The sequence below is a fragment of the Drosophila montana genome, unplaced genomic scaffold (genome assembly GCF_035044405.1).
Source record: "Drosophila montana isolate Dmon_TW-CO22-7 unplaced genomic scaffold, ASM3504440v1 contig_203_1, whole genome shotgun sequence".
NCBI lineage: Eukaryota > Metazoa > Arthropoda > Insecta > Diptera > Drosophilidae > Drosophila > Drosophila montana.
The window spans coordinates 1,186,210-1,213,205 of record NW_026996956.1 but is presented as its reverse complement, the minus strand read 5'-3'; the positions used below and the strand labels follow the sequence as shown (position 1 = coordinate 1,213,205).

Here is a 26,996-nt window from a genome sequence, read left to right as displayed (position 1 = left end):
TTATTATTTATGGTTTTGATATTTTGAGGAGAAGGTGTTACTTGTGCTTTAAGTCGCTTTGCCTCTTCAGTGAGGAAATCTAGCTCTCTTGCTAGTCTATTTGAATCTTCCCAAGTCGGGGCTTATTGCTATTATATAATATAGCTTGCATATCTCAGCTTTGATTTCTGGGTCTTTTTCTTCTATTTGATTTTGATCAACGGCCGAGGAACTGGCCGTTAATCTTCTTGCCCTATACTCATCTGATGTGATGCGTATGGACATTTGCGAAGCACTTTTGTAACCACCTTACTCACTCAGACTATTTTATCCATCGACGTAAGTTGCTGCCGCTGTTGTTGTTAATTATGTATCTGTTATCCTTCTACTGCCTCCAGGCAGGGATTAGTGACCATGTCACGGTCGCCATGTGATATATGTATATTTATAACAGTTTTGAAATGATTGCAGTAGCACGTCAGTGCTGGTTGGCTTGGATATTAATAATCTCTTTATTGAATTCACCAATGTTCTTAGCCTATGGATAGATAACATGTATAAACTTATGCTGTTATCAGTTAACAGCTACAAAGAGAGGGAGAGTGTGCAGCTTGCATATGCCTGTTTAGTGAGCATATATATGTTGCTCATGAAAGCATATACATATATGTACGCTCAGACGGAGCGTAAGATATGCAGCTTAAGCATAAACGGTCAGCGAGTGAGGCTAGTGAGCCGCGCTGCTTAATATGAGACAGAACCAATACATAAAGTGGCTCTGGGCTTGTTTACTGTATAATTGTTATTGTATGCAACAAAGTGCCGCATACTTTATATTTAAAAACAGCGTGTTCTGTTAAGGCATATATACACTAAATTACCTTATGCGATGAAGGTGCACGTTAAGACGAGAATTCGGGAAATTGCACCCACAAGTGTGGAAAAATCGCGATAATCGGTTGTATACAATTTTTTTGTTTACCATCCGATCGGCCTCAAACTTATTTTCAAAGACCTTTGTTCAAATTCATTTGAGCGGTGTTTCACACTTTTCGAAAAATCATTCCTCCTTGGTAGAAATAGAGGTCAAAGATTTGGTGGCTGACGTTTCGCGCTCAAATTCATTTCCAAAGATCTATATGAAAAATCTTTTGAGACGTGTTTCACATTTTTCGAAAAACTCTAGCTTCCTCGGTGGAAATTGCGATTCTAAGATTTTTTGGTGAAGTTTTAAGTCGTGTCCGATTTGCTTCAAACTTATTTTAAAGCTCTACACAATTAATTAGCGAAAAACGTTTGTATGAAAGTTTTTGCTAACCATCCGATTGGCCTCAAACTCATTTTCAAAGGTCTTTGTTCAAATTCATTTGAGGGGTGTTCACACACATATTTTTTAATAAAAGTGGAGTTCAAGATGAAACGAGTAGATTTCAATTTTCCACGGGCATGTACGTAGTGGAAAAGAAATATTTAAAATTTTTAGCACAAAACGTTGCATGGGCAAGGCCGGGCAATACCCACTAGTAGTATATATATATATATCAAGTATCTTTCATTTTATAGCTATCGCCACTTTACCTCTTCCACCAAATAGCTACAAAACAAGTAAATAAACCTATTTTTATTGCCCACTAATTTAAGCAAAAATTTTAAAGCAATTGACTTTTTGGGAATATATAAATATTCTATAGTACAATAACTGTGGAAAATTTTATCAAGATCGGTTAAGAAACACAAAAGTTATTAAATAAAACGTTTTATATATTGGCAACCCACGTGTCAAGATGTACACACACACATTCACGCGCGTCTTTATTGAATTCAATAAGCAGCATTGCAGCAATTGCGATTGTATTTTATTCTGTGCTGTGTATATGTGCTTCTGTTATAATTAGTTTTATTTTAATAATAATGAGTAGTTGGTATGGCTGTTAAGTAGAGACGGTGGAAAGTAGTGCGATGTGTTGCGAGTTCAGGTCCTAATGAGGGAATTGCTTTTTCAGGGTACAACTCTTACTTGTTATAAATAAAATTTTTTGTTTATTTATAATTCTGATCTGAGATCCTTGCGGTCATACATACGGGCGGACGGACATGCCTATATCGACTCGGCTGTCAATGCTGATCAAGAATATATATACTTTATGGGATTGGAGGTTCCCAGCGGACCAAACTGTCGCAAATGATATCACAAAATGGTGCAATGCGAGAGTTTACCCGACAAAACTCTCGCAATCGCATCGGGAAACGATAGCAATATGAATCATATGTCGTTCAGTTTGTGGCAGTCAAAGTTTCATTTACGATTGTCGCCAGAAATACGGCTAGCGAGCCTTTTGTGATATGTTTTGCGAGCCTTTTCTGATATTTCTAACGAGTCTTATAAAATATTTTCTGTGATACGTTTTTGATTAAAAAAAATATTTTTTTTAAGTCGGTAGCAATATTAAAAAAGTCTCTTAAAAGATATGCAAACGGTTCGCATGAAATATGGTTTGCGAAACTTTTTTGTTTTTAATGCCCATTTTGTTCCCATAAAAATGTTGGTTGGTGTTTTTTTTTTAATATTCATTTTCAATTCAAATTTTATTTAAAAAATAAATAACATTTTATTTGAATTAAATTTTAAATTGATTTCTTTGGCAATCTTATAATTATAATACAAGTTAATACATAAATAAATTAGTTTAATTAAAACTATTAATGAAAGAAAAAAATTATATATGTTTATTTTAATTTTATTTGCTCCGTCCCACGCTAGGAGCATTGTCCTGCAACATCATCCGCTATTATCTGGCGCCAGGAGCTCCTAATGAATTTGTCGTACGTCTTTTCAGCACTTTCGGGGCAATAGGGAATAGTTTAGTTATTAATAAACACTTGTTAATTACATACTTACCTCCCTACAGAAATCCAATTTTCACTGTTCACATAACCACGTGTTTGCTCGCTTCGGCGGAGAATAGAAAAGAGAACAAAGCAATTTTGCAACCCCCAAAATACACATATTTTTCGGGCTGAGTAGGAAACAACAACAAAGACAACACAGCATCCGAATGCCGCGTCATTTTTACTCTCTCTCTCTCTTGACGATGTTGCACTCTCTGAGCACGATTAATATTTGAAACAAAAACAACACACTATTCTCTCTACTGAGCTTGCATTTTTATCGCAAAGATCTCACTGCCACGCTCGTGTGCGAGAGTTTTGCGATAAAAATGTATCCCACTCGTTTTTCTGCTCACATACGAGCTCATTTGTGAGCATTTTGCGAGACTATCGCTAAAGACTCGCATGTTGGTCCGCTGGGTTGCTTCCTTCTGCCTGTTTACATGTATTTGCACAGATACATTATACCCTTTTTACCCATTTGCAATGTGTTCAGGGTATAAAAAACAAAACCGATGAAAAATTTTAACTTTTATTTGAATTTAATTATTAATTGATGAAAATTAATTAATAATTAAAAATTCATATTAAAGAGAATTCATTCTGAATTATAACAGATTAAAAGAAAATTAAAAAAACTAATTTTGCTTCGGGATTTGAACCAGTTACAGTTAAGAATATAGTTTGTTTTATTGAGCACTGGGATCGGTCAGTATCTTCTGATCTCTGCCAAACGACAGACTGCGAAATTAAGTATAGTTACAATGTTAGTTAGCTTAAATGGTATTTACATTGTTTTTGTTGTGATGTGATTTTCGATAATTCCTCTGGTAGGTAGGTCGCGTGGGTGTGACCTTTGGAGGCACCTCTCTGTGATCAACCAGGACCTTGGCGACCGTATTCGAAAGCTGCAGCAGCTTATCGGCGTGCGGCTGCTGAAGAAGTTGATCTGATTTCCGACCTTTGTTAGGCGGAGATTATGGTCGATGGCATTGTTTAAAAGTACCATGGGAGGCCGGCTACCTTGCTTGATGCCTTAGCTCGGACTGTTCTTATTTGATGCAGCTCGGCGTGCCTCAGACTTAGACGGCGTAGCTCCAGATCGGCGACAGCATCGTTTTTTTTAGCAGCACCTTAGTTAAATTCGGTGGGTATTAGGAAACTAATGGGAAATAAGAAATTAAATTCAGCCATTTATTTGATCTATTTATGCAACATTTGATGTAACCTGCACTCATAAGAAATTTACTTTAAATTCTTGTTAGGATTAAGAGGATCTATGTTAAAACGCTCGCCAAGCTCCTGAAGGATGCAGAGCGTACAAGGTGACAGAACCAATCCACCTTGATCGTCAACCATTTGCATATGCTGCAACTCCTTGTCACCCGGTATCAATGGAGGCTGCATTGGATCGCAGGGTATAACATTGCGTAGCAGCTGATGGAAATCAGCCAGCCGCTCCTCGAAAGACACACAAAAGCGCATTGGATCAATAGCTATATAGACCTGGCCCAGATCAGCCAGCTCGTTGTCAGAGCTAAACAGGCCGCGACGGCGTAGATGCGTTGCATAGCAGGCCCCTGTCATAACCCCACAAAGTATATCCACCATGGCAGCCAGACCGAAACCTTTGTGCTCGGGCGTGAAAGGGCGCAGGCGCTGGGCACGCAGCGCCTCCGCGGCACAGTTTGTGGGCTTACCGCTGCCATCCAATGCCAGATTATCGGGCAGCTGTCGCAAATACCCATTGGAGTACTCCAGCTGCAGTTGCTCAATGGGATAAGCGGACATGCCCAGGTCCATAAGGAATTGCTCCCGCTTGCTGCCCGCCGCACAGGCAATTGAATTCCCACCCAGCAGCGGCTCAGTCCCACCGCAGGGCACAAGGATGGGTGGACCATTTGACATGCAGATGCCGATCATGCGTTGCGCCAGCGCCTGGCAGGTGTACCATGATGCCATTCCAATAGTGTTTGAGCGACGCGCTGCCACATATCCAATACCCTGATTCCGCGCCTTGCGTATAGCCAAATCCATGCAGTAATTGGCCACCACCGGCCCGGGTGCATTCTGGCCGTCCACCAAAGCCAGCGCATCGCGCTCACTCAGCAACTTTGGCTGCATGCGGGGGTCGACCGTACAATTGAGCAGTTCGGCTGCAATGGCTGGCAGTCTATGAATGCCCATGCTACGCTGGCCCATGTAGTCGGCAGCAATGAGAGCATCGGCCATTTCGCTGGCCGCCGCATCGGGCACGTCCATGGCCGCGAATACATCGCTCACAAAACGCTGCGCCTCCAATACATCTACCAGGACCTCTGCGTCAATGTCCGCCGTGTGCGTGGCTGCCTCTGGCTCCTGGTGACCCCCGCATGTGAGTAAAACACGTTTCAAATTCTGCCAGCGCTCCTCGACGCCCTGTGATCCGGACATTTGCCCTGCTGTTTTGCGCTTGTCAGGAGTCAGGAGTGCATTATCCTCGAAATACCGCCCTCCAGGTGAAGTGTTTTTCTTGCTAATTGAGTTGGCGGTGACAACGGTTTCGGCGCAAGGTTTGGGCCGCACTTTTCGAAGTGTTTCTAGAAAATTGAGTACTCTACGCATTCCGGACTATAACAATATTTACATATAGTGAAAATATAATTGCCTTTATACTAATCGGAAATGTTTGATTTGGACGAGTAATATTGATTAGAACTGCGATGTCTACTTGAGTAGACAGAATATACTGACCACCTTTATTAAGTTGTATTTCTTGATGAGTTGAAAATCTGCAAGCAACTCCCCCCCTACAAAATGCACAGAGTGAATGATTTTAATCCATTTCTTTCAGCAAAGCTGGCAAAAGTTGTAAAATGAAATATATTTGATATATATATATGCTATTCAAGAAGCCTCTTGTTAAATTTTGTGTCCTTAGCTCTTATAATTTACGAGATTTGCTGAAAAAATCGCATTTCGATATCAAATTTTATCGTTTTCGTGGAAACGGGGCGAGTTATCGATTATCGAATACAACCGTGTACTGCGCCGACACTAGGAGGACCTACGTTCCAAATTTCAAGTTTCTAGCTCTTATAGGTTTTGAGATCCTTGCGTATATACATACGGACAGATTCACGGAAATGGCTAGATCTACTCAGCTATTGATGCTGATCAGGAATATCTATACTGTATGGTGTCGGAGATGCTTCCATCTGACTGTTTTTCCATTTAAAAAAAAAAAATCGTGTTTTGGCTGGCCACGCACTTGCCTGCCGTCTTTATTGAATTCTATCAACAGCATTGCAATTGCGACTGTATTGTATTATGTGCTGTGTGTAAGTGCTGCTATTTTAATTCGTTTTTTTTGTCGCCAATTGTCAATTGATGGTATGGCTGTTGACCACCAATTATCAATTGGAGGTATGGCTGTTGAGTAGAGGCGCCGGCAAGGGGTGTGGTCTGTTACGAGTTCGAGTCTTTTATTTTATTACTGCTGAAGCAAACGAGCGCGTAGCGCGAGCTGCATTTAGTGTTGCTTATTATTTCCTTTTTTGTAGCATTATAACTGTCTGAATAATATTTCAGCTCAATACGAATTGTTCATAAATGACAAAAAATAATCAATTTGAATACCCTTGGGGTTTTATAGTTGTGTAACAAAAAGTGTAAATTATAAATTGAGACGCTCCCCTAAAATTATATACATACACTAACGGGTACAACCCGGCCTTGCCCGTGGCACGTATGTTATAAAATAAATGTTCTCAAAAAGCTTTGAAAATGATTTTGAAACTCATCAGACGGTTAACAAACAACTTTCATACAAACGTTTTCCGCCAATTTACCACTGTTACGGGTGGAATTTCGCAAATCGCTGAAACCCGTATTCATTATATTCTTATGTAGAGCTTTGAAAATAGGTTTCAAGCAAATCGGGAAAAAGTAAAACTTTACCTAAAACATTTTTTAATCGCATTTTTACCGAAGAATTTGAATTCTGCGAAAAGTGAGAAACACGTCTCAAATGAATTTTCATATGGATCTTTGGAAATGAATTTGAGCGCGAAACGTCACCCACCAAATCTTTCACCTCCATTTCCACCAAGGAGGAATGGATTTTTCGTAAAAGTGTGAAACACCCCTCAAATGAATTTGAACAAAGATCTTTGAAAATAAGTTTGGGGCCGATCGGATGGTAAACAAAAAACTTTCATACAACCGTTTTCCGCCAATTTACCACTGTTGCGGGTGGAATTTCCTTTATTTGAAGTTTGAATTCTGCGAACAGTGTGAAACACGTCTCAAATGATTTTTCCTTATAGGTTTCCCTGAAACGGTGCCCTTAACGTGCACCTAAATCATATAAGGTAACTACAGTGAAAATTTCAGCTTCCTAGCTGTTACGGGTCGGACTGTGCGTTGATCACCAATCAGTCAGTCAGTCAGTCAGGACAAACAGTTTTATATATAGAGATTCATTAACAGTGTCGAGTTGATATAGCCATGTCCGTCTCTCCGTCTGTCTGTATCTATGCGAACTTGTCACTCAGTTTTAAAGCTATCTTCTTGAAACTTTAAACAGGACTGTCTTCCTGTAACAGGCAGGAAGTATGTCGGAACCGACTGAATCGGACAAATATGTATATATATCATATTTGTTTTCCAAGCTATCTTTATGAGTTAAACTTTGCTGCTTACATATGAGCTTAGTTCTTATCAATATCGCTATCATTTGTATATAGCACTATTAGAAAAATCATTAATTAAATCCAACATTTACGAGCTTCACTATTCTCACATATTTGCGAAACCGTAGGGAAAATGTCTACAAGGGTGTGAAATTTTCTGGGTGCTTTCGTCATATCAATATTTTAGACTGAAATGTGAGTGAGAATGAGTGAGTAAAGCTTTGACTTATGGAAAATACTTTTGTTATTGAAATAACAACAATTGCATGCTTTAATATACTTTATGCACTTTGGCCAAAACTTCTCAACATTTCCATTAAACAAATTATATATGAAACATACATACGAAAATGTTGTGTAATGTGGTGAAAATTAGTTTATTCAATTACGAAATATCTTCACATGTTTTCGATAACTTTTCGATAGATTCTTTGAGGAAATGCATGTTTTGGGCGTGGCGTATGTTAATGACCATAATATTATCAGTGCAAGTAAAATTATCAATGCCTGTATTTGTATAGCTCACCACACCATACACGCAAATCTGGTTTGTCTTTTCATTTTTTTCATTATAGCAGTACCCGCTAAAGCCGCTGCCACTGTCACCACTGCAGACCTTTTGATTGCTTTTTATTTTCACACGATAGCCATCCGACTCCTTCTTTTCTATTTGAGTCACAACCATGGTCAGGTTCAACATTGAATTAGTGCTGTTCCACGAGACCACCATGCCATTTTCTTTGTCGATTTCCGTCATATCGTCATTGTAAGCCCACGGCAAACAAATGGTACTTAGCCCACCATTTTCGTCTTCGGTGTTGTATTTCAGTTTTAGCAGAGCGACATCCCCATTTAAAGAGTTCGGAAAATAAGCCCTATAATGAAAATAAAAGACAGCTAATAAATTACTATTGAATCCAAATATTCTATAAGCCACATTGGGACGTACTCACCCATTGAGAATCACATCCTCAACCGCCCAACCAAAGTTTTCGTTGACCGTCCGGAGAACACTCTTAGAGTTACCTACCCGGAAAAACTCAAAAGGCATCAACTCCTTGGTTTTATCCTTGGCAACGCAATGTGCAGCAGTGAGCACTAAATTGGGTTTTAACCGGACCCCACTGCATGCATATTCGAAGCTGGTTTCTTTTTTTGTATAAAGTGCAATAGTCCATGGGGCGTTGGTGGGTTTTATGTGATACGCATTTTTTGTTAATGGATGTATATCACTTTCGATTTTACCGCAATCCAGTTGACAGAACTTATCCATGTCTGGGTTATTCGACCAATTCCCATCCTCAAGACACTTTAATTCCAATTTAGACATATTCAAGTTTTCTTTATATCCATAATTGCAGTAAAATGTCGCTTTGGTGCCTGGCCATAGCAGACTACGACAATTTTTGTCCGGATGACCATTATATGTGCACCTCGGATGCATTGAATCTCTGCAGTATAAGTTTTTCCGATTACATGGTTCTGTTTAAATTTAATAAATTACTATTAGAAATCGCATTTTATAAGCATACTTACGTACGATATAAGCATATATTAGCCAGTCATCCGGGGTCAATTTATTTTTGGTTCAAATTTAAAATATTATACATCATATTATGATAAAGGTCAATACTTTTCCACTTATTCCCGCCCGTCGGAAATTTAAATCAGCCCATTTTAAAAGGGGCAACATTTCGGAAATCCCGTGGAAATTCCGCGGGTCCCGCAAAAAACTCCGGGATGGGAACAACGGGAAAGAATATGACATAGATCATCCATTAGAGGTTTCACAAAAGTTCAAAATTTTTGGGAATATTGAAACATGAATGACTTTATTGACTGCGAACAAAATTTTGGGCGGGACGAGATCGAAATTTATTTTTTCCTCTCTTACACATACTACCCTGAACTCCCCTTCTTAAATTAGCTTTGCTTAGTATCTTTCAATATGATAAAAAACAAAAAAGTATTACACAGACTTTTTTCGCTATCTGCTAAATTTCAGCTTTTTAGCTCCTACGGCTTGGGCTGTGCGTTGATCACCAGTCACTCAGTCAGGCGGGACAAACAGTTTTTATATTTAAGGAAATGTACTTACTTTTACAGACTGGGTCCTTGAAGTAAACATTATTCGAACCCCATTGCTTATTTGAACATTTCAATTCCTTTTCGCCAAAGTCAAGTGGTGTCAATTCATAGTATTTTGCGCATGCAAACTTTACTGTCATATTATTTATAGGCGGTTCCACCCGTGTTGAGCAATTTCTATTCACGCACTTATAGATCTCCAATATATCCTTGATGTATGTGTCTATGGGGCATCCGTTAATCCCATTCGTGTTGGGATTGGTGTTTTTTGGCTTCGATCGACATTCTATCTGACGGTTTTTCCATTCACCCGTATATAGGCATACGTTCCACTGACTACCATACATTTTAGCGTTGCGGTCAAAGCACTCAAGGACAACCGCCTGATTGGCATAAACGAATCGGGTTCCATTTGCCGAATGATATTTTGTTTCTCCTGTAAATCGTAGTCCTTCCACTGTTGGTTCCACACACAGCTTTGGTGGGTTCCTTATCCAATACTTTTCGCCATCACAGATGTTTAATAACTCATCGGAGCCATCGGGGCAATCGAATGTATTGTCGCAGGTCTTATTTTTCTCTATGAGGTTGCCATTGGCGCATTGAAAATGACCCGATTTATAAAGTTTCATACATAAATCCACTGACTCATCCCGGCCATCGATGCAATCGTTACTCCCATCGCACATTTTTTGTTCTGGAATGCAATCCCCGGACAGACATTCCATTTCACCTCTGCAAATAAAGTTTATCTGTCTTTCATAACTATATATATATATATATATACTAGCGGGTACAACCCGGCCTTGCCCGTGGCACGTATGTTATAAAATAAATGTTCTCTAAAAGCTTTGAAAATGATTGGACGGTTAACAAACAACTTTCATACAAACGTTTTCCGCCAATTTACCACTGTTACGGGTGGAATTTCGCAAATCGCTGAAACCCGTATTCATTATATTCTTATGTAGAGCTTTGAAAATAGGTTTCAAGCAAATCGGGAAAAAGTAAAACTTCACCTAAAACATTTTTTAATCGCATTTTTACCGAAGAATTTGAATTCTGCGAAAAGTGAGAAACACGTCTCAAATGAATTTTCATATGGATCTTTGGAAATGAATTTGAGCGCGAAACGTCACCCACCAAATCTTTCACCTCCATTTCCACCAAGGACGAATGGATTTTCCTAAAAGTGTGAAACAACCCTTAAATGAATTTGAACAAAGATCTTTGAAAATAAGTTTGGGGCCGATCGGATTATAAACAAAAAAGTTACATACAAACGTTTTAACGTGCACCTACATCACATAAGGTAACTACAGTGAAAATTTCAGCTTCCTAGCTCTTACGGTTTGGGCTGTGCGTTGATCGCCAATCAGTCAGTCAGTCAGTCAGGAGTTTCATTTTTATATAGAGATATATATATATACTAGCGGGTATAACCCGGCCTTGCCCGTGGCACGTATGTTATAAAATCAATGTTCTCAAACAAATTTGAAATGATTTTGAAACTGATCGGACGGTAAACAAATAACTTTCATACAAACGTTTTCCGCCAATTTACCACTGTTGCGAGTGGAATTTCCCAAATCGCTGAAACACGAATTCATTACATTCTTATGTAGAGCTTTGAAAATAAGTTTGAAGCAAATCGTATACAATTTAAAACTTCGCACAAAAAATCTTTGAGTTGCATTCCACCCGAAAAAGTTTGAAATCTGCAAAAAGTGTGAAACACGTATCAAATGTTTTTTCTTGTAGATCTCTGGAAATGAATTTGAGCGCGAAACGTCACCCACCAAACAAACAAGTTATATACAAACGTTTTTCGCGATTTTTCCACACTTGCGGGTGGAATTTCCCGAAACCCCGACTTAACGTGCACCTACATCACATAAGGTAGCTACAGCTTTCAGCTTCCCAGCTCTTACGGTTTGGGCTGTGCGTTGATCACCAATCAGTCAGTCAGTCAGGACAAACAGTTTTATATATAGGATATGTTCCGCAAAAGGATATTTTTCAATTTGTAAAATTACGTATTAATGAATTACATAGCATTAACCAATTATTATATTCATCGCGTTACCTAACGTCTGTAGAAATTCACACACTATTCCCACTGACTATCTTAAAACCGAACTGAACTGTTGCTATTGTCTTCATTACTCTATTCACAATGTGAGAAATAGTATATTAGCTTGTGCAATGTCCATAATCACAATCGTCGTAAGCTATCACAGTTGCGCACCCTGAGGAATTAAATTTGCATTTGAAAATCCTGGCGATCTTCTTTTAAGATCGAGGTAGAAATGTAAGGTTGTTTTATTTTTTACGTACTCTTTACAGTTGCCCTTCTTTGTTTTTTTAAATTGGATTTCGTCCTCGCATAGACTGGCAGATTCATCAGATTTATCGGCACATTGAGCCACTTGGTTGCAATCGTTATATTGATTAATTCGACCTCCATAGGCGCAGAAAAATGTGTCTGGTGTGTCCTGATCCCGCACTTTGCACTTCATGTATGACTCATCGCTGCCATGGAGACAGTGATTTACGCCGTCACAGGCTAAACTTATTTTCTTGATCATTCCGTCTTCTTCACATGTAAATTTTTCGTAACTATATATTGATTTGATCACCATGAACATTAGGAACAAAGCAAAGCGACCGCACATTTTCCCAAACTTTTTCGCCCGAGCATTTAAGTCCAACTGAGAGCCATTCAGTGTATAACATATAAAGAGCTTTGCGGAAATATGTATATGTTTATTTCACCAAAGACCGATAAGCAGCCACTCAGCCCACAGCATTATAGTCGCTTGCTAATCTGCGGATATGTACTGCTGCGCGAAAATCTGTGTTAGTAACTCTTCACACTCATTCTCAAAAAAGCCCCCAAAACTTATAGCTATGACATGAAGATAAACTTAAAAAAAAAACAATCATCGAATAATATATTAATTATTATCAACGAACAGTCGACCAATTAGAAAAATGTAAACCTAATGTTATATAAAAATTATAAAATTCTACACCTTTCAGCCCGAGGACAGCTACAGAAAGATGAATACTTTGCACATGGAAGCTGACGATCAAGGTCAAGCCAGCTCAATAATCAACTATAGATAGTGGATTCCGGATAGCTGTGTTCCGCGCAACAGCGTTAAGAACACACTCGAAAGATACTCAAGAGTTGTTGAGGAGAAGTTGAACGCGCTGATTATGTGGCATTGCCAACAGATGGCACTGCAACCTCGTCTGCTGTGGCCGATGCTGCTAATTTTGGCTGCATCTAATGGCTGGGTGGGTTACGCCTCGGCCTCTACGCACGACGTCTACAACGGTGCCCGACCGGGACATCGCATAGTGCAAACTCGTTATGGCCGCTTACATGGTATGATTCTGCCCCTGGACAACTTTCGCTTTCTGCGCTCGGTAGAAGTGTTCCTTGGTGTGCCCTATGCCACGCCTCCAACCAAACAAAACCGGTGCGTGCCAGCAATTATTAATGACTCCAATCGATGTATCACCTTCCGTCTATATGCCTATCTACTTATATGTATTGCAGTTTTAGCCCAACGCGTGCGCCAGCGCCCTGGGATGGGATACGCATCTCGGACAAATACAGTCCAGTGTGCCCGCAACGATTGCCCAATATCCAAAATGAAACCGACGCCTTGGAGAAGATGCCGAAAGGTCGCTTAGAATACTTGAAAAGATTGCTGCCATTTTTGGAAAATCAATCAGAAGATTGTTTATACCTCAATATCTTTTCACCTGTTAATGGTAAGCAAAAAAAAAATATCGCATTTAATTTTATAATGAGACTTCAACTCTGATTTATTTGAATTCTATTCTTTTTTTGGAGGAGATCATCTAAGGAGATGATGTAAAAAGATCTAAAAATATAAAAAAAAAAATAAATTATAGATCTTAAAAATATATTTTTAGCCTGCTCAATTAAAGCAGCTTTTAAATATGAGGTTTATAGTTGACATTATTCGATATCATACATCTCGAAATATATAAACAGTTTATTCAAATGAATTAATTTAAACAGCTTTTAATATCTAAATATACAACATTTCCGAAAATATTTTGAACTGCTTCTTTTAAATGGTCAGGAACGAGTAAATAACTTGTAGCTATAGTCCACATATCACACTATACACGCTGCTGGCTCTCAATCTGTTTGGCCTCATTCAAATCAGAAAATATTGCAGAAGTTTCCGAAATTAAATAAACAAAAATATAAAGGATTTAGAAAAGCCAATCGCCCTCTAAGAATTTCTAAGAAGTAGGGTATACTTCCAATATTGTTGAATGTTATTCTCAAATTCCAATGGGACTCCATACGCACAACCATTCGCAATTCTTATCTCAAGCACCGCCGCAGATTAACCGAGATTGGGCCTGGGCACTCTTTGGAGAATGTTATAATGTAACTCAAAGCGATTTAAAATCAGCTTCGCACGCGAACGGAAAAATATAATAATGCTTTATCGATTCAACTGGTTTAAGCATAGTCTTGCAGGCAGAAATCATAGTCGGGGCGCAAAAACCTTTCGCGATACCGTGATTTATTTCTCTGTAGGGCTTCGCTTGAACTTAGTATAACCAGAATAATATCACACATTGCGAGAGCATATATATATATATACTAGCGGGTATAGCCCGGCCTTGCCCGTGGCACGTATGTTATAAAATCAATGTTCACAAGCAAATTTGAAATGATTTTGAAACTGATCGGACGGTAAACAAATAACTTTCATACAAACGTTTTCCGCCAATTTACCACTGTTGCGAGTGGAATTTCTCAAATCGCTGAAACACGTATTCATTACATTCTTATGTAGAGCTTTGAAAATGAGTTTGAAGCCAATCAGACACAATTTAAAACTTCGCACAAAAAATCTTTGAGTCGCATTCCACCCGAAAAAGCTTGGATTCTGCGAAAAGTGTGAAACACGTCTCAAATGATTTTTCTTATAGATCTCTGGAAATGAATTTGAGCGCGAAACGTCACCCACCATATCTTTGACCTCCATTTACACCAAGGAGGAACGGATTTTTCGAAAAGTGTGAAACACCCCTCAAATGAATTTGAACAAAGATCTTTGAAAATAAGTTTGGGGCCGATCGGATGGTAAACCAAAAACTTTCATACAACCGTTTTCCGCCAATTTACCACTGTTGCGGGTGGAATTTCCCAAATCGCAGAAATACGTGTTCATTAAGTTCTTATGGAGAGCTTTGAAAATAAGTTTGAAGCAAATCGGACACAACTTAAAACTTCGCCCAAAAAATCTTTGAATCGCGTTCCCCCCGAAGAAGTTTGAATTCTGCGAAAAGTGAAAAACACGTCTCAAATGAATTTTCATATAGATACTTGGAAATGAATTTGAGGGCGAAACGTCACCCACCAAATTTTTGACCCCCATTTCCACCAAGGAGGCATGCATTTTCCAAAAAGTGGGAAACACCCCTCAAATGAATTTGAACAAAGACCTTTGAAAATAAATTTGAGGCCGATCGGATGGTAAAAAAAAAAGTTCCATACAAACGTTTTTCGCGATTTTTCCACACTTGCGGGTGGAATTTCCCGAAACCGTCTTAACGTGCACCTACATCACATAAGGTAGCTACAGTGAAAATTTCAGCTTCCTAGCTCTTACGGTTTGGGCTGTGCGTTGATCACCAATCAGTCAGTCAGTCAGTCAGTCAGTCAGTCTGTCAGTCAGTCAGTCATTCAGTCAGTCGGGACAAACAGTTTTATATATAGAGATATATGTATATATATATATATACAATAGCGGGTATTACCCGGCCTTGCAGGTGGCAAGATTTGTGCTAAAAAATTAGATATATTCACCCGCATTTATTATCCACGATGGGCATTTGAAATTGATTTAAAGCCGAACGGTAAACAATAAACTTTCATAGAATCGTTTACTGCTAATTTACCACAGTGTTCAATGGAATTTCTAAAATTGCTGAAACACCTTTTCATAAAGTTCTTTTGTTGGGCTTTGAATGTAAGTTTGAGGCCAATCGGACGAAACTTAAAGTTGCCCCCAAAAAATCTTTAACCCGCATTTTCCACCGAGGAGGCTTTGATTTTGCGAAAAATGTGAAACCACGGAGGGATGGATTTCCCAAAAAATTCGAAACAACCATCAGACAAAGAGAAATGCTGAGGCTGACTACCTCAAAACAGGTTCACGTTACTTCTGGTGTCCCTCAAGGTAGTCATCTGGGACCTTTACTCTTTTCTCTTTTTATAAATGATCTCCCCTCAGTTATATCACATACCCTTTCACACACTAATCCCATACATCATTCTCATCTACAAAATGATGTGAACGCTATGCAACTTTGGTGTTCGGCAAACCAATTGCATCTACACCTTATCTTGTTAGTTATACAATCGACAATACTCCATTTAAACGCATACTAACAGTTAAGAATCTAGGCGTTCTTTTTGATTCTAAACTCTGCTTCAATCTTCATAAAGATACCATCGTTAAAAAGCAATAGGTGTACTTGGATTCATTAAACGATGGTCTAAAAAGTTTAACGATCCTTTTATAACGAAACTTCTGTACGTTTCTCTTGTTCGCCCTCTCCTTGAATACTGCTCTTGCATCTGGTCTCCGCAGTATAACAATAGCCAGGATCGTATTGAACTCTCTGTGTTTTGCCTTACGAGGTATAAATTGGAGCCCCAATCTTCGCCTGCCATCCTTCTCCAGCAAGCTGCTTCTTCTTAATCTTCCGTCGTTAACCAACCGTAGGACAATCCTCGGTGTTGTCTTGGGAGCTCACTGATCATTGCCAGCTATGAGCAGGGGCATTGCTTGTCGGACAGGCTATAAATTTCCCTCACTGTGTCTTTGTCCTATGCACTTAACAGTCTATGTATCTAGTATAAACTATTTTACTTTATTAACCACTTCTTTCAATCTTTTTTCCTATTTATTGTATTTTCATAAACAATTACATAACAATTACAAACTTTAAATCACTATTTTTTCTACTAACACCCTTCTTCTTAGCTGTAAGCTCTAATAGCATGACTTTCAAATTTAGATGTAAAAAGGGGTATAGCTGGACGGACGGGCAAATAAATTACCTCCATCGGTCGGTGACACTATTAGAAAATGTTGTAATCAAATTAGGCTTTTAGCACTTAATTTTCATACCCAGAACCCATTGAAAATGGGTAAAAAGGGTATAATGTATTTGTGCAAATGTCTGTAACAGGCAGAAGGATGCTTCTCCGACCCTCTTCTTCCAACACCAAATGCAGCTCGCGCTACGCGCTCGTTTGACTTAGTAGTAATAAAGAAAAATTTTAATAAAAAGAAGAAAATTGATCACCAGCCACACCAATAATTGAGTTTTAATGAAGAAAACACCAATTAAAATAGCAGCACAGAAAACAATACAATCGCAATTGCAATGCTGTTGATAGAATTCAAAGCACGCGTGCATGAATGTGTGTGTGTACATGTATACAGAATTTCTTGGAATTTGCGCAGCAGCTATGCTGCTAACACGTGCGCACATAACTTTTGTGTTTCTTAACCGATCTTAATGAAATTTTCGACGGTACATCTTATTGTAGAATAGAATACAGAATATTTTTGTATTCTCAAAAATTCAATGTCATATAAATTGTGGCTTAAATTGATGGGCAATAGAAGTTGGATAATTAACTTGATTTATAGCTTTTCGGTGGTAGGGGGAGGTGGCGATAGGTATAAAATGAAAGATACTTGATATATATATACTATTCTAGAAGCTACGTGTCAAGTTTGGTGACTCTATTTGCCGAAATTGCTCAAAAAACAGGATTTCGATATCGAGTGTTATCGATTACTTGGAAACGGGGCAAGTTATCGAATATTGGAAACAAATTCGATCTGCGCGGGCATTAGGAGGACCTACAGCTAAAATTTCAAAAAAAATTCCTTGCGTTCATACTCCCGACTAGAACCTCTTACTTGTTAAAGCTTACATTAAGTAGAAATACTACTTAAAATAACTTTTTTGTACTTGATTCAAGAATATTAGTACTTACGAACGTTACGAATTCTTTGGTACAGAATCAAGCACAACAAGTAAGAGGTTTAAGTCGGGAGCTCCCAACTAGGGGATACCCTGAACCCTCTTCTTCCAACAGGCGATGTGTATAAAATGAAAGATACACTATTCTAGAAGCTACATGTACAGTTTGGTGACTCTAGCTCATATTATTTATCGATTACTTGGAAACGGGCCTGTTATCGAATATCGGAAAGAAAATCGATCTGCGCGGGGACTAGGAGGACCTACAGCTAAAATTTCAAGTCTCTAGCTCTTATAGGTTCTGAGATCCTTGCGTTCATACAAACGGACAGACGGGCGGACGGACGGACTGACAGACGGACATGGCTAGATCGACTCGGCTATTGATGCTGATCAAGAATATATATACTTTATGGGGTCGGAGATGCTTCCTTCTGTCTGTTACATACATTTGCACAAATACATTATACCCTCTTAACCCATTTTCAATGGGTTCAGGGTATAAAAAGTCATGTCATTAGCCCGCCATTTTTCTCTGTAGCTTGTAAAATATTATATATATATGAAGTATCTTTCATTTTATAGCTATCACCTCCTCCCCGCTACTATCTCATAGCTATAAATCAAGTAAAAACACCAATTTATGCTGTCCACCAATATAAGCCACAATTAAATGAAATTGACTTTTTGAGAATACGCAAATATTTTATAGCACAATAAGCTGTTCTGTAGGAAATTTCATCAAGATCGGTTAAGAAACACAGTTATTAAGGAAAACGTGTTTTGACTTTCCTTGTATCAGCGGCAGCAAGCGCAAATTCCGAGAATTTCTGTATACATGTACACACACACATTCATGAGCGTCTGCTTTGAATTTTATCAACAACATTGCAACTGCGATTGTATTGTTTTCTGTGCTGATATTTTAATTCGTTTTTTACTCGTTAAGATTCAATTATTGGTGTGGCTGTTGGGTAGAGGAGGCTAAAAGTAGCGCGGTCTGCTGCGAATTCGAACCTTACTGAGGAAGTAGTTTATTTTTTGGCTGGAGTGGCTGTTGAGTAGAGGCGGCAGCAAGTAATGTAACGGTCAGTTGCGAGATCGAACCCTGCCAAGTGAACTTTTTTTTTTTTATTTATCTTTATTACTACTAAAGCGAACGAGCGCGTTGATGTTGAAATAAGAGGGTTCAGGGTATCCCCTAGTCGGGAGCTCCCGACTAGAACATCTTACTTGTTATGATTTTATATATTGAATAATTAGGAAAACACTCGTTTTTGTCGACCATTTAATAAATAAATAAATAAAAAAAATTTAAAAAAGGCTTACTGTTTGGATTTACCAAATATATAAATAAATTCAAGAGTTTCTGTTTTTGTGCTTTCATACCTGTTCAGTAGCACAATCTTGCCTTTTGTTTCAACAGCTGGCGCTAATGAGAAGAAGCTGCCTGTCATTGTGTTCATACACGGCGAGTCCTTTGAGTGGAGCAGCGGCAATCCCTACGATGGGAGTGTGCTGGCGAGCTATGGTGAAGTGGTTGTCGTGACGCTTAATTACCGACTGGGTATACTGGGTAAGAAGAATGCAAGTGTGCTATCGACCAATTCATGATTAATCGGCAACTTCCTGTCCATTCCCTCTGCCCACTGACAGGCTTTCTCAATGCGAATCCCAGTCCGCATGTCCACGCACGTGTCGCCAATTATGGGCTGATGGATCAGATGGCGGCGTTGCATTGGATACAGCAGAATATCCAAAAGTTTGGCGGCGACCCAAATGTTATTACCTTGGCGGGTCATGGCACAGGTGCGGCCTGCATCAATTATCTGATGACTTCACCGACAATGGTGCGTGGACTCTTCCATCGGGCCATACTCATGTCTGGATCAGCACATTCGTCATGGGCCCTGGTCGAGGATCCAGTGCTGTTTGCCATTAAGCTCGCCAAAGAGGTGAACTGCACCATTCCTGACGATTTGAATAGAAATCATGAGCAAATTGTCGACTGTCTGAGAGATGTGCCATTGGAGGATTTATATAGCGCCGATATACAGGCGCCAAATTTCCTTACTTCGTTTGGGCCTTCGGTAAGTTGTAATCATAACTATTAGCAACCTTATAATAAACATTTCGAGTTTGTTAAAAGAAATATTTTTTACAAAAAGTCCTTATCGCAGTTTTTATCGTAGAAAAACATCTAACGTTTATTTGAGCTATAAATTATATTTATTTATACATTTTTATACCCCGAACCCATTAACAATGGGTAAAAGGGGTATAATATATTTGTGCAAATGTATGTAACAGGCAGAACCGAGCAAGAGACTTGAAATTTTTGCTGTAGGTCCTCCTAATCCATGCGCAGCACGAGTTTTTTCCGATAATCGATAGCTTACTCCATTTCCAAGTAATCGATAAAAATCGATATCGAAATCCTGTTTTTTTTTAGCAAAATGGGTAAATAATAATAGCTTGAGTCACCCAACTTGATATGTAGCTTCTATATATCAAGTATCTTTCATTTTATAGCTATCACCACCTCCCCGCTACAATCTCATAGCTATAAATCAAGTAAAAACACAAATTTATGCTGTCCACCAATATAAGCCACAATTCAATGCAATTGACCTTTTGAGAATACACAAATATTCTATAACACAATAAGCTGTACTGTATTAAATTTTATCAAGATCGGTTAAGAAACACAATTATAAAAGATAACGTGTTTTGACTTTCCTTGTATCAGCGGCAGCAAGCGCAAATTCCGAGAATTTCTGTATACATGTACACACACACATTCATGAGCGTCTGCTTTGAATTTTATCAACAACATTGCAACTGCGATTGTATTGTTTTCTGTGCTGATATTTTAACTCGTTTTTTACTCATTAAGATTCAATTATTGGTGTGGCTGATGGGTAGAGGAGGCTAAAAGTAGCGCGGTCTGCTGCGAATTCGAACCTTACTGAGGAAGTAGTTTATTTTTTGGCTGGAGTGGCTCTTGAGTAGAGGCGGCAGCAAGTAATGTAACGGTTAGTTGCGAGTTCGAACCCTGCCATTGAGTAAAAAAGAGTACACAACATGCATTCATATGTGAATACAAATTTGGAATAGGTTGTGCATGATCAGCGCTAGAAAACAAAATTTATTTCTTCACCAGCCAAAGCTAAGGCAGTGAATAACAACACGTATGCATATACATATTTTGATATAGTTATGCATGCATAATTCACACATACAAACATAGGTGCTTGCAAGCCATTGGCTGAACAAGAACTTATCTCGAGCATACACTGTCCAAAAACAAAAGTAAATAAATCTAAGTGTGATATTTTCATAACATAGTTATTGCACAAGTTGCGACTTGTAAAAAAATTATTTTATTCTTAAATTTTCCTGCAAAATGTATAGTAAGTATCTGGGGTAATGTATCATTTCAAGTCGGCAGGCATGTCGTGCGAAAACTCAAACGCCAAATGAAACGCCAGGCATGAAATTTTTCGTCGCATGCAAATGTATGGGCGTTACTCATCTTAGTGTTTATATTGTCTTTGGTTCAGTGTATTCCCTAGTCGGGATCCACCGACTAGAGCCTCTTGTTCAATATATAAAACTTTAATTCTACTTAAACTTTACATAAATATATGTATATACTCAAAAAACTCCAAAATTCCATCTATTATATATTATTATTATTATTACTATTATTATTATTATTATTATTATTATTATTATTATTATTATTATTATTATTATTATTATTATTATTATTATTATTATTATTATTATTATTATTATTATTATTATTATTATTATTATTATTATTATTATTATTATTATTATTATAATGTACCTTCATTTTCTTCGTCAACAGCCATACTGCACCGTGCCTGGAATCTGAACCCGAATGCCCGTTAAATACAGTTTTAATTTTCTTGAGTTCGAACCTGTATTGCTTATGACATTGAACTGTGCAGAAAGGTGGACTCTAATAAGTAGCAACAAAATATGTTGAAATGATTTTTAATTCAGCTTATGCCGGATAAGAATTCACATTTTGGCCGCCGTCTTGCATTTCGAGTCCTTCTGCATGAATTGCTCGAGTAATGTGCTTGTTTCTTATTTAGTATCATCCCTTTGTGTTTTTATGTGTTTTAGCATTATCATTTTTTCACGCCAATTTTCGTTTGTCCACCTTTTTGGCTCATCTCAATGCCCAAACAGACTTTTTTTACTTACTTCAACTGCTTTTTGTCGAGTATTTCGAGTACAGAAAAAAATGAATTCTTTTAACTTTTCACTTTTCTTTGTTTGCTTTCTCTCTGGCTCTCGACTTCAATTTAGGTTGATGGCGTTGTCATACGACCCGGACATTCTAATCTCGATATCGATGATTTAATGACGCGCAACTCGAAGCGCTCATCGGCCGATGGTGGTGCCCAGGCAGCCGGTGGCAACGGCGGTGGATCTGGTGCTGGATCTGCTTTTAGCGGTGGCACTGGCTATTTTGGTGGAGCCGCTGCCACGGCCAACATTGGCGGCCATTATGACGTTCTCTTTGGCGTTGTCACGGGCGAATCGATTTGGCGCTTCAGCGCTCATGACATACAAAATGGCTTTGAGGGCGAGAGGCGCGATAAAATTATACGCACTTATGTGCGCAACGCTTACAACTACCACCTTAACGAGATATTCTATACGGTAAGTACGCTCTACCTATAAATATCCCCGATTAACTTCACCATTTGCCATGCCAAACGTGCCAGACTGGAACCGGGTCTCCCTGTCGGGGTCTCTGGGTCTGGATATGGGTCTGGGTACTCTACATGCAATAATTCTACTTTACTTTGTTGTCTATACCTGTTGAGGGTTTTCGAGATTCTTCTTGTTAATTTGAATTTTTTCCCCTTTCCCTTTTGACGGAGTGTCGTTTTCAAACAAAGACTTTTTCTAGCAAATATAAATTGTGTTTGTTTATTGTAAGTTGGATGATATTTACATAAATAATTGGCACAAATTATATAAACAAATTGAAAGGCCAATATATAAAACTGTTTCACTGACTGAACCGTTAAAGCGATTAATGTTGGATATAAACTTATCCAATATCACAACAAAATAAATAAAATAAAATGTTATATGTTCAGTTATTCACAAAGTACATAGTAATCCTAATTTGATTATTTATTTTTGTAAACTAATCATATACTTAGTTAAAACTAGATGATAAGTGGATATCAGCAATGGCTTCAGCTTGACAAAAGTAAGAACTTAAATGTAGCTAGTATTAACACTTAATTACTATTGGACATTCTATTGTTTGGGTATAGGTTTGTTGGTTTAAATTTATATAAGTCTAAATCTTATTTATTGTTCTATTTACATTTTTAGTTTGGTTGCTTACCTTAGCTTACTTAAATATCGTTGTGCAACTGGAATTTTTTTTAACAATTTTATAATTTTACATAAATTTTCGTCGTTAGGGTTAATAAGTATATATATCGGATTTTCAGGCCTGAAAAATTCAGTTGTAGTGGTGTTTAGGGTAGGACAGGATTCAAGTATGTGTATTATTTTAAATTTTCTATTGTTATGGTATGGTGAGCATGTGGGTGGAATGACGTGCTTTGAATAGTGTTCATGGGTTAGGTTAGTGTGGCCTAATCGTAGACGAATTATTTTAATTTGGTCAAGTCGGCTTATGTTATTCTGAGATGTTTTGTTCATGTAATCATGTATGTGCAATGTATTGGGATTTAAGTGTATGTACCATATGTTACACCATGAAATTTGTTTTTCGTTTCTATATTAAGTTGGTTTTTTAAATATCTGTGTATATCGTTAATGTTATTATTTTGTATATTTCTTTTCTAATTTGACGGCTTCCAATATTGCAACTATTTCAGCTGTTAATACTGTTGAGTAGTATGGTAGATTTCCATATTTAAGTGTGTGTTTTTCTGTTGTAATAGCATAGCTACTTAGTAATGTTGTTTTGTTGGGAGCCGTCGGTGTAGATAAATGTGTGTGTCTTGTGTGGGCTTTTAATTCTGAAGAAGTATTGTCTGAAGATGTGTGAAAGGTGTCTATTGCGTCTATTGCGGGTTCAATATATGGAACTTTGTTGCTTACTATTCATGTATTTATTGACCTTTCGATTGATGAGATCGTTTTTGTTTTTTTGTAGATATATGACGGTGTTTTATGATATAAGCTAATGGAGTGTCTGAGGAGTTTAGAAGATTTTTGACAAGTTTTGATGATAAAAAGTTTCGTGGGAATTCTATTGATGGGATATTTGCTTCTAGAAGGATGTTGTGTATTGGTGTTGAGCGAAAGGTTCCGAGTGACATTCGAATTGCTGCGTTAAAAGGTGTTTTTAGTTTATTTAAAATTGATTTGGGTGCGAAGCCATATATAAATCTCTATATATAAAACTGTTTGTCCTGACTGACTGACTGACTGACTGACTGATTGGTGATCAACGCACAGCCCAAACCGTAAGAGCTAGGAAGCTGAAATTTTCACTGTAGTTACCTTATGTGATGTAGGTGCACGTTAAGACGGGGTTTCGGGAAATTCCACCCGCAAGTGTGGAAAAATCGCGAAAAACGTTTGTATGTAACTTTTTTGTTTACCATCCGATCTGCCTCAAATTTATTTTCAAAGGTCTTTGTTCAAATTCATTTGAGGGGTGTTTCGCACTTTTTGGAAAATGCATCCCTCCTTGGTGGAAATGGGGGTCAACAATTTGGTGGGTGACGTTTCGCCCTCAAATTTATTTCCAAGTATCTATATGAAAATTCATTTGAGACGTGTTTTTCACTTTTCGCAGAATTCAAACATCTTCGGGGGGAATGCGATTCAAAGATTTTTTGGGCGAAGTTTTAAGTTGTGTCCGATTTGCTTCAAACTTATTTTCAAAACTCTACATAAGAACTTAATAAATACGTATTTCAGCGATTTGGGTAAACAGTGGTTTAGTGGTTTGGCGACAGTGGTAAATTGGCGGAAAACGGTTGTATAAAAGTTTTTTGTTAACGATCCGATCGGCCTCAAACTTATTTTCAAAGATCTTTGTTCAAATTTATTTGAGGAGTGTTTCACACTTTTCGATAAATCCGTTCCTCCTTGGTGGAAATGGAGGTGAAAGATTTGGTGGGTGACGTTTCGCGCTCAAATTCGTTTCCAAAGATCTATAAGAAAATTCATTTGAGACGTGTTTCACACTTTTCGCAGAATCCAAACTTTTTCGGCTGGAATGCGACTCAAAGATTTTTTGGGCGGCGTTTTAAGTTGTGTCCGATTTGCTTCAAACTTATTTTCAAAGCTCCACATAAGAACTTAATAAATACGTATTTCAGCGATTTGGGAAATTCCACCCGCAACAGTAGTAAATTGGCGGAAAACGGTTGTATGAAAGTTTTTTGTTTACCATCCGATCGGCCCCAAACTCATTTTCAAAGATCTATGTTCAAATTTATTTGAGGGGTGTTTCACACTTTTTAAAGAATCCATCCCTCCTTGGTGCAAGTGGGGGTCGAAGAATTGGTGGATGACGTTTTGTGTTCAAATTTATTGCCAAAGATCTAGATGAAAAAGCATTTGAGACGTGTTTCATATTGTTCGCAAAATCTAAACTCCTTCGGTTGAAAATGCACTTCAAAGGTTTTTTTGGTGAATTTTAAGTTTTGTCCGATTTGCATAAAAGTTGTTTGATTCCCGTCCGATCAATTTCAAAATGATTTTTAAAGTTTTTGAAAACATTGATTTGATAACATACGTGCCACGGGCAAGGCCGGCTTTACTGAAGCGACAATGGGTATTTGTATGTTATTTCAAAATATATTGCTTGTACAGTTATGTTTTCTACATATGTATTTGTAGACGTTTGCATTTGTTGATTGAAATGGCAGCCCTCGAATAGGAACACCAACTTTCCATGTTTTCGGACAGTGTATCAAGGTTATAGTTGATATTTTTATTCTTGTTGAAATTAATTATGAAAAAAAAAACATCAGTATAGGCACTGAATTTAATTTCTCTTAGCTTGTTGTATGCAATAAGAAATATTATAACGGATAATGGTGATCCCTGTGGTATGCCATTACTCAACGGAAGGATATTAGATTGCAATGCAATTCTTACAACAATTTTGCTATTTGACATAAAGATTTTAATATATTGTATAATTTTTCTGCTTTCCATTCATTGAGTTGATTTACTATCGACTCTATCAAAAGCCTTTGACAAATCAAGGGAGATGCTTGATATGTGTTGTTACCGATTTTTGGTGCAGAAGTTTATTTTGAGTTACGAACCTCCTCTTAGCTATTATTTTATCTAGTGTTTTAGCTATGCAGCAATTGACTGATATAGGTCTGTATGGTTTTGTAGGATTGTGGAATGCAGTTATTTAATATGTTGTTAAAATGACTTACAATTCTAGTTTGGACTGTATGCGGGCTATTCTTAATCATTGGATAAGATATTCGGTTGAGTCCTGGTGTTGACCCTTTTAAACTATGTATGCCGGCTTGAAATTCAACGAATTAGGAAGTAAAGTTGGAATCCCTGGAGAGGTCTGACCAAAAGTATCTGCTATGATTTTGCTTGAAGTTTCGACTTTGTTATTTTGTGGATTTGTTATGCAGTGTATGTTTTTGGTTGGATTTAGCCCACAGAAATGCCGAATGTTTGACCACATTTTAGCCGTCGATATGAATGTGTTAGCGGCATCTATTTTTCTGAGTTTTAGTTCTTTTTTGAATAGAGCATTGACTCGCCTGTATTTAATTATGTTTTCTGTAGTAAGGTTACGATTTAATTTTCTCCACGTCTTATTTTCGTAATTTATTAAGTTTTGTGTTCCTTCAAGGGGCTTTCCGATAAAATTTGTGCGGTGGAATAGTGTTGTGTGCACTATGTAAAATAATTTTAGATATGTTGGCTGCTTCTTTATTAATGTATGAACTAATTGGGATATTTTTGTGTACTATGCAACTCATATGATTGAAAGTTTTCCAAACCGCTTCTTTGGTTTTAAAATATGGTCTACAGCAATTTTCGATTTTTGGATTTGGGAATAAGGAAATTAGAATAGGAAAATGATCACTACCACAAAGGTCATAAAAATTGGGGTGGAGCAGAATGCTTTTGTGCTGTGGGTTGATTAATGTGTGGGTGACTTGTCGATAATATGATGTACTGCGTGATTAAAATGTTTGCTTTGAGGAATATAAGCCGAGAATATTGCTATTTTTGTTTTGATTCTATTTCTATTGCGATGGCTTA

The 26,996-nt window shown here is 37.8% G+C and overlaps 4 protein-coding genes across 6 annotated transcripts in view; 1 reads left to right on the top strand and 3 right to left on the bottom strand.

Annotated features, from left to right (window-relative positions):
• The window catches only part of Nlg4 (Neuroligin 4), a 90,556-nt gene that overhangs the window by 5,111 nt on the left and 58,449 nt on the right, over positions 1-26,996 (top strand). For all 3 annotated transcript variants that reach the window (XM_064679573.1, XM_064679575.1, XM_064679574.1), the window contains exons 2-6: positions 12,672-13,117; positions 13,198-13,415; positions 19,126-19,275; positions 19,356-19,789; positions 22,047-22,403. In XM_064679573.1, the coding sequence (XP_064535643.1) occupies positions 12,852-13,117; positions 13,198-13,415; positions 19,126-19,275; positions 19,356-19,789; positions 22,047-22,403 (1,425 nt within the window). In that variant the 5' untranslated portion in view covers positions 12,672-12,851. The remainder of the gene's footprint in view (positions 1-12,671; positions 13,118-13,197; positions 13,416-19,125; positions 19,276-19,355; positions 19,790-22,046; positions 22,404-26,996) is intronic.
• On the bottom strand, positions 4,049-5,563 carry LOC135426509 (uncharacterized oxidoreductase YjmC). The gene has a single exon (XM_064679615.1). The coding sequence runs from the start codon at positions 5,470-5,472 to the stop codon at positions 4,114-4,116; it is 1,359 nt and encodes a 452-aa protein (XP_064535685.1). The 5' UTR covers positions 5,473-5,563; the 3' UTR covers positions 4,049-4,113.
• Positions 7,903-8,805, bottom strand: LOC135426476 (uncharacterized). The gene is made up of 2 exons (XM_064679576.1): positions 8,495-8,805; positions 7,903-8,416 (listed from the first exon to the last, which is right to left on the bottom strand). Exons 1-2 carry the CDS (start codon positions 8,590-8,592, stop codon positions 7,927-7,929), a joined length of 588 nt encoding a protein of 195 aa, XP_064535646.1. The 5' UTR covers positions 8,593-8,805; the 3' UTR covers positions 7,903-7,926.
• LOC135426417 (modular serine protease-like) lies at positions 8,606-12,304 on the bottom strand. The gene is made up of 4 exons (XM_064679486.1): positions 11,967-12,304; positions 9,640-10,364; positions 8,787-9,023; positions 8,606-8,610 (listed from the first exon to the last, which is right to left on the bottom strand). Exons 1-4 carry the CDS (start codon positions 12,302-12,304, stop codon positions 8,606-8,608), a joined length of 1,305 nt encoding a protein of 434 aa, XP_064535556.1.

Excerpts from the sequence above, each read along its gene's own strand:
- LOC135426509 (XM_064679615.1), bottom strand. The coding sequence starts at position 5,472 with ATGCGTAGAGTACTCAATTTTCTAGAAACACTTCGAAAAGTGCGGCCC.
- LOC135426476 (XM_064679576.1), bottom strand. The coding sequence starts at position 8,592 with ATGCCTTTTGAGTTTTTCCGGGTAGGTAACTCTAAGAGTGTTCTCCGG. Across the intron at positions 8,417-8,494 it reads GAGGATGTGATTCTCAATGG|GGCTTATTTTCCGAACTCTT; the intron begins GTGAGTACGTCC and ends TTTTCATTATAG.
- LOC135426417 (XM_064679486.1), bottom strand. The coding sequence starts at position 12,304 with ATGTGCGGTCGCTTTGCTTTGTTCCTAATGTTCATGGTGATCAAATCA. Across the intron at positions 10,365-11,966 it reads AAGAAGGGCAACTGTAAAGA|AGGTGAAATGGAATGTCTGT; the intron begins GTACGTAAAAAA and ends CTTTATTTGCAG. Across the intron at positions 9,024-9,639 it reads CAAGGACCCAGTCTGTAAAA|AACCATGTAATCGGAAAAAC; the intron begins GTAAGTACATTT and ends AAATTTAAACAG.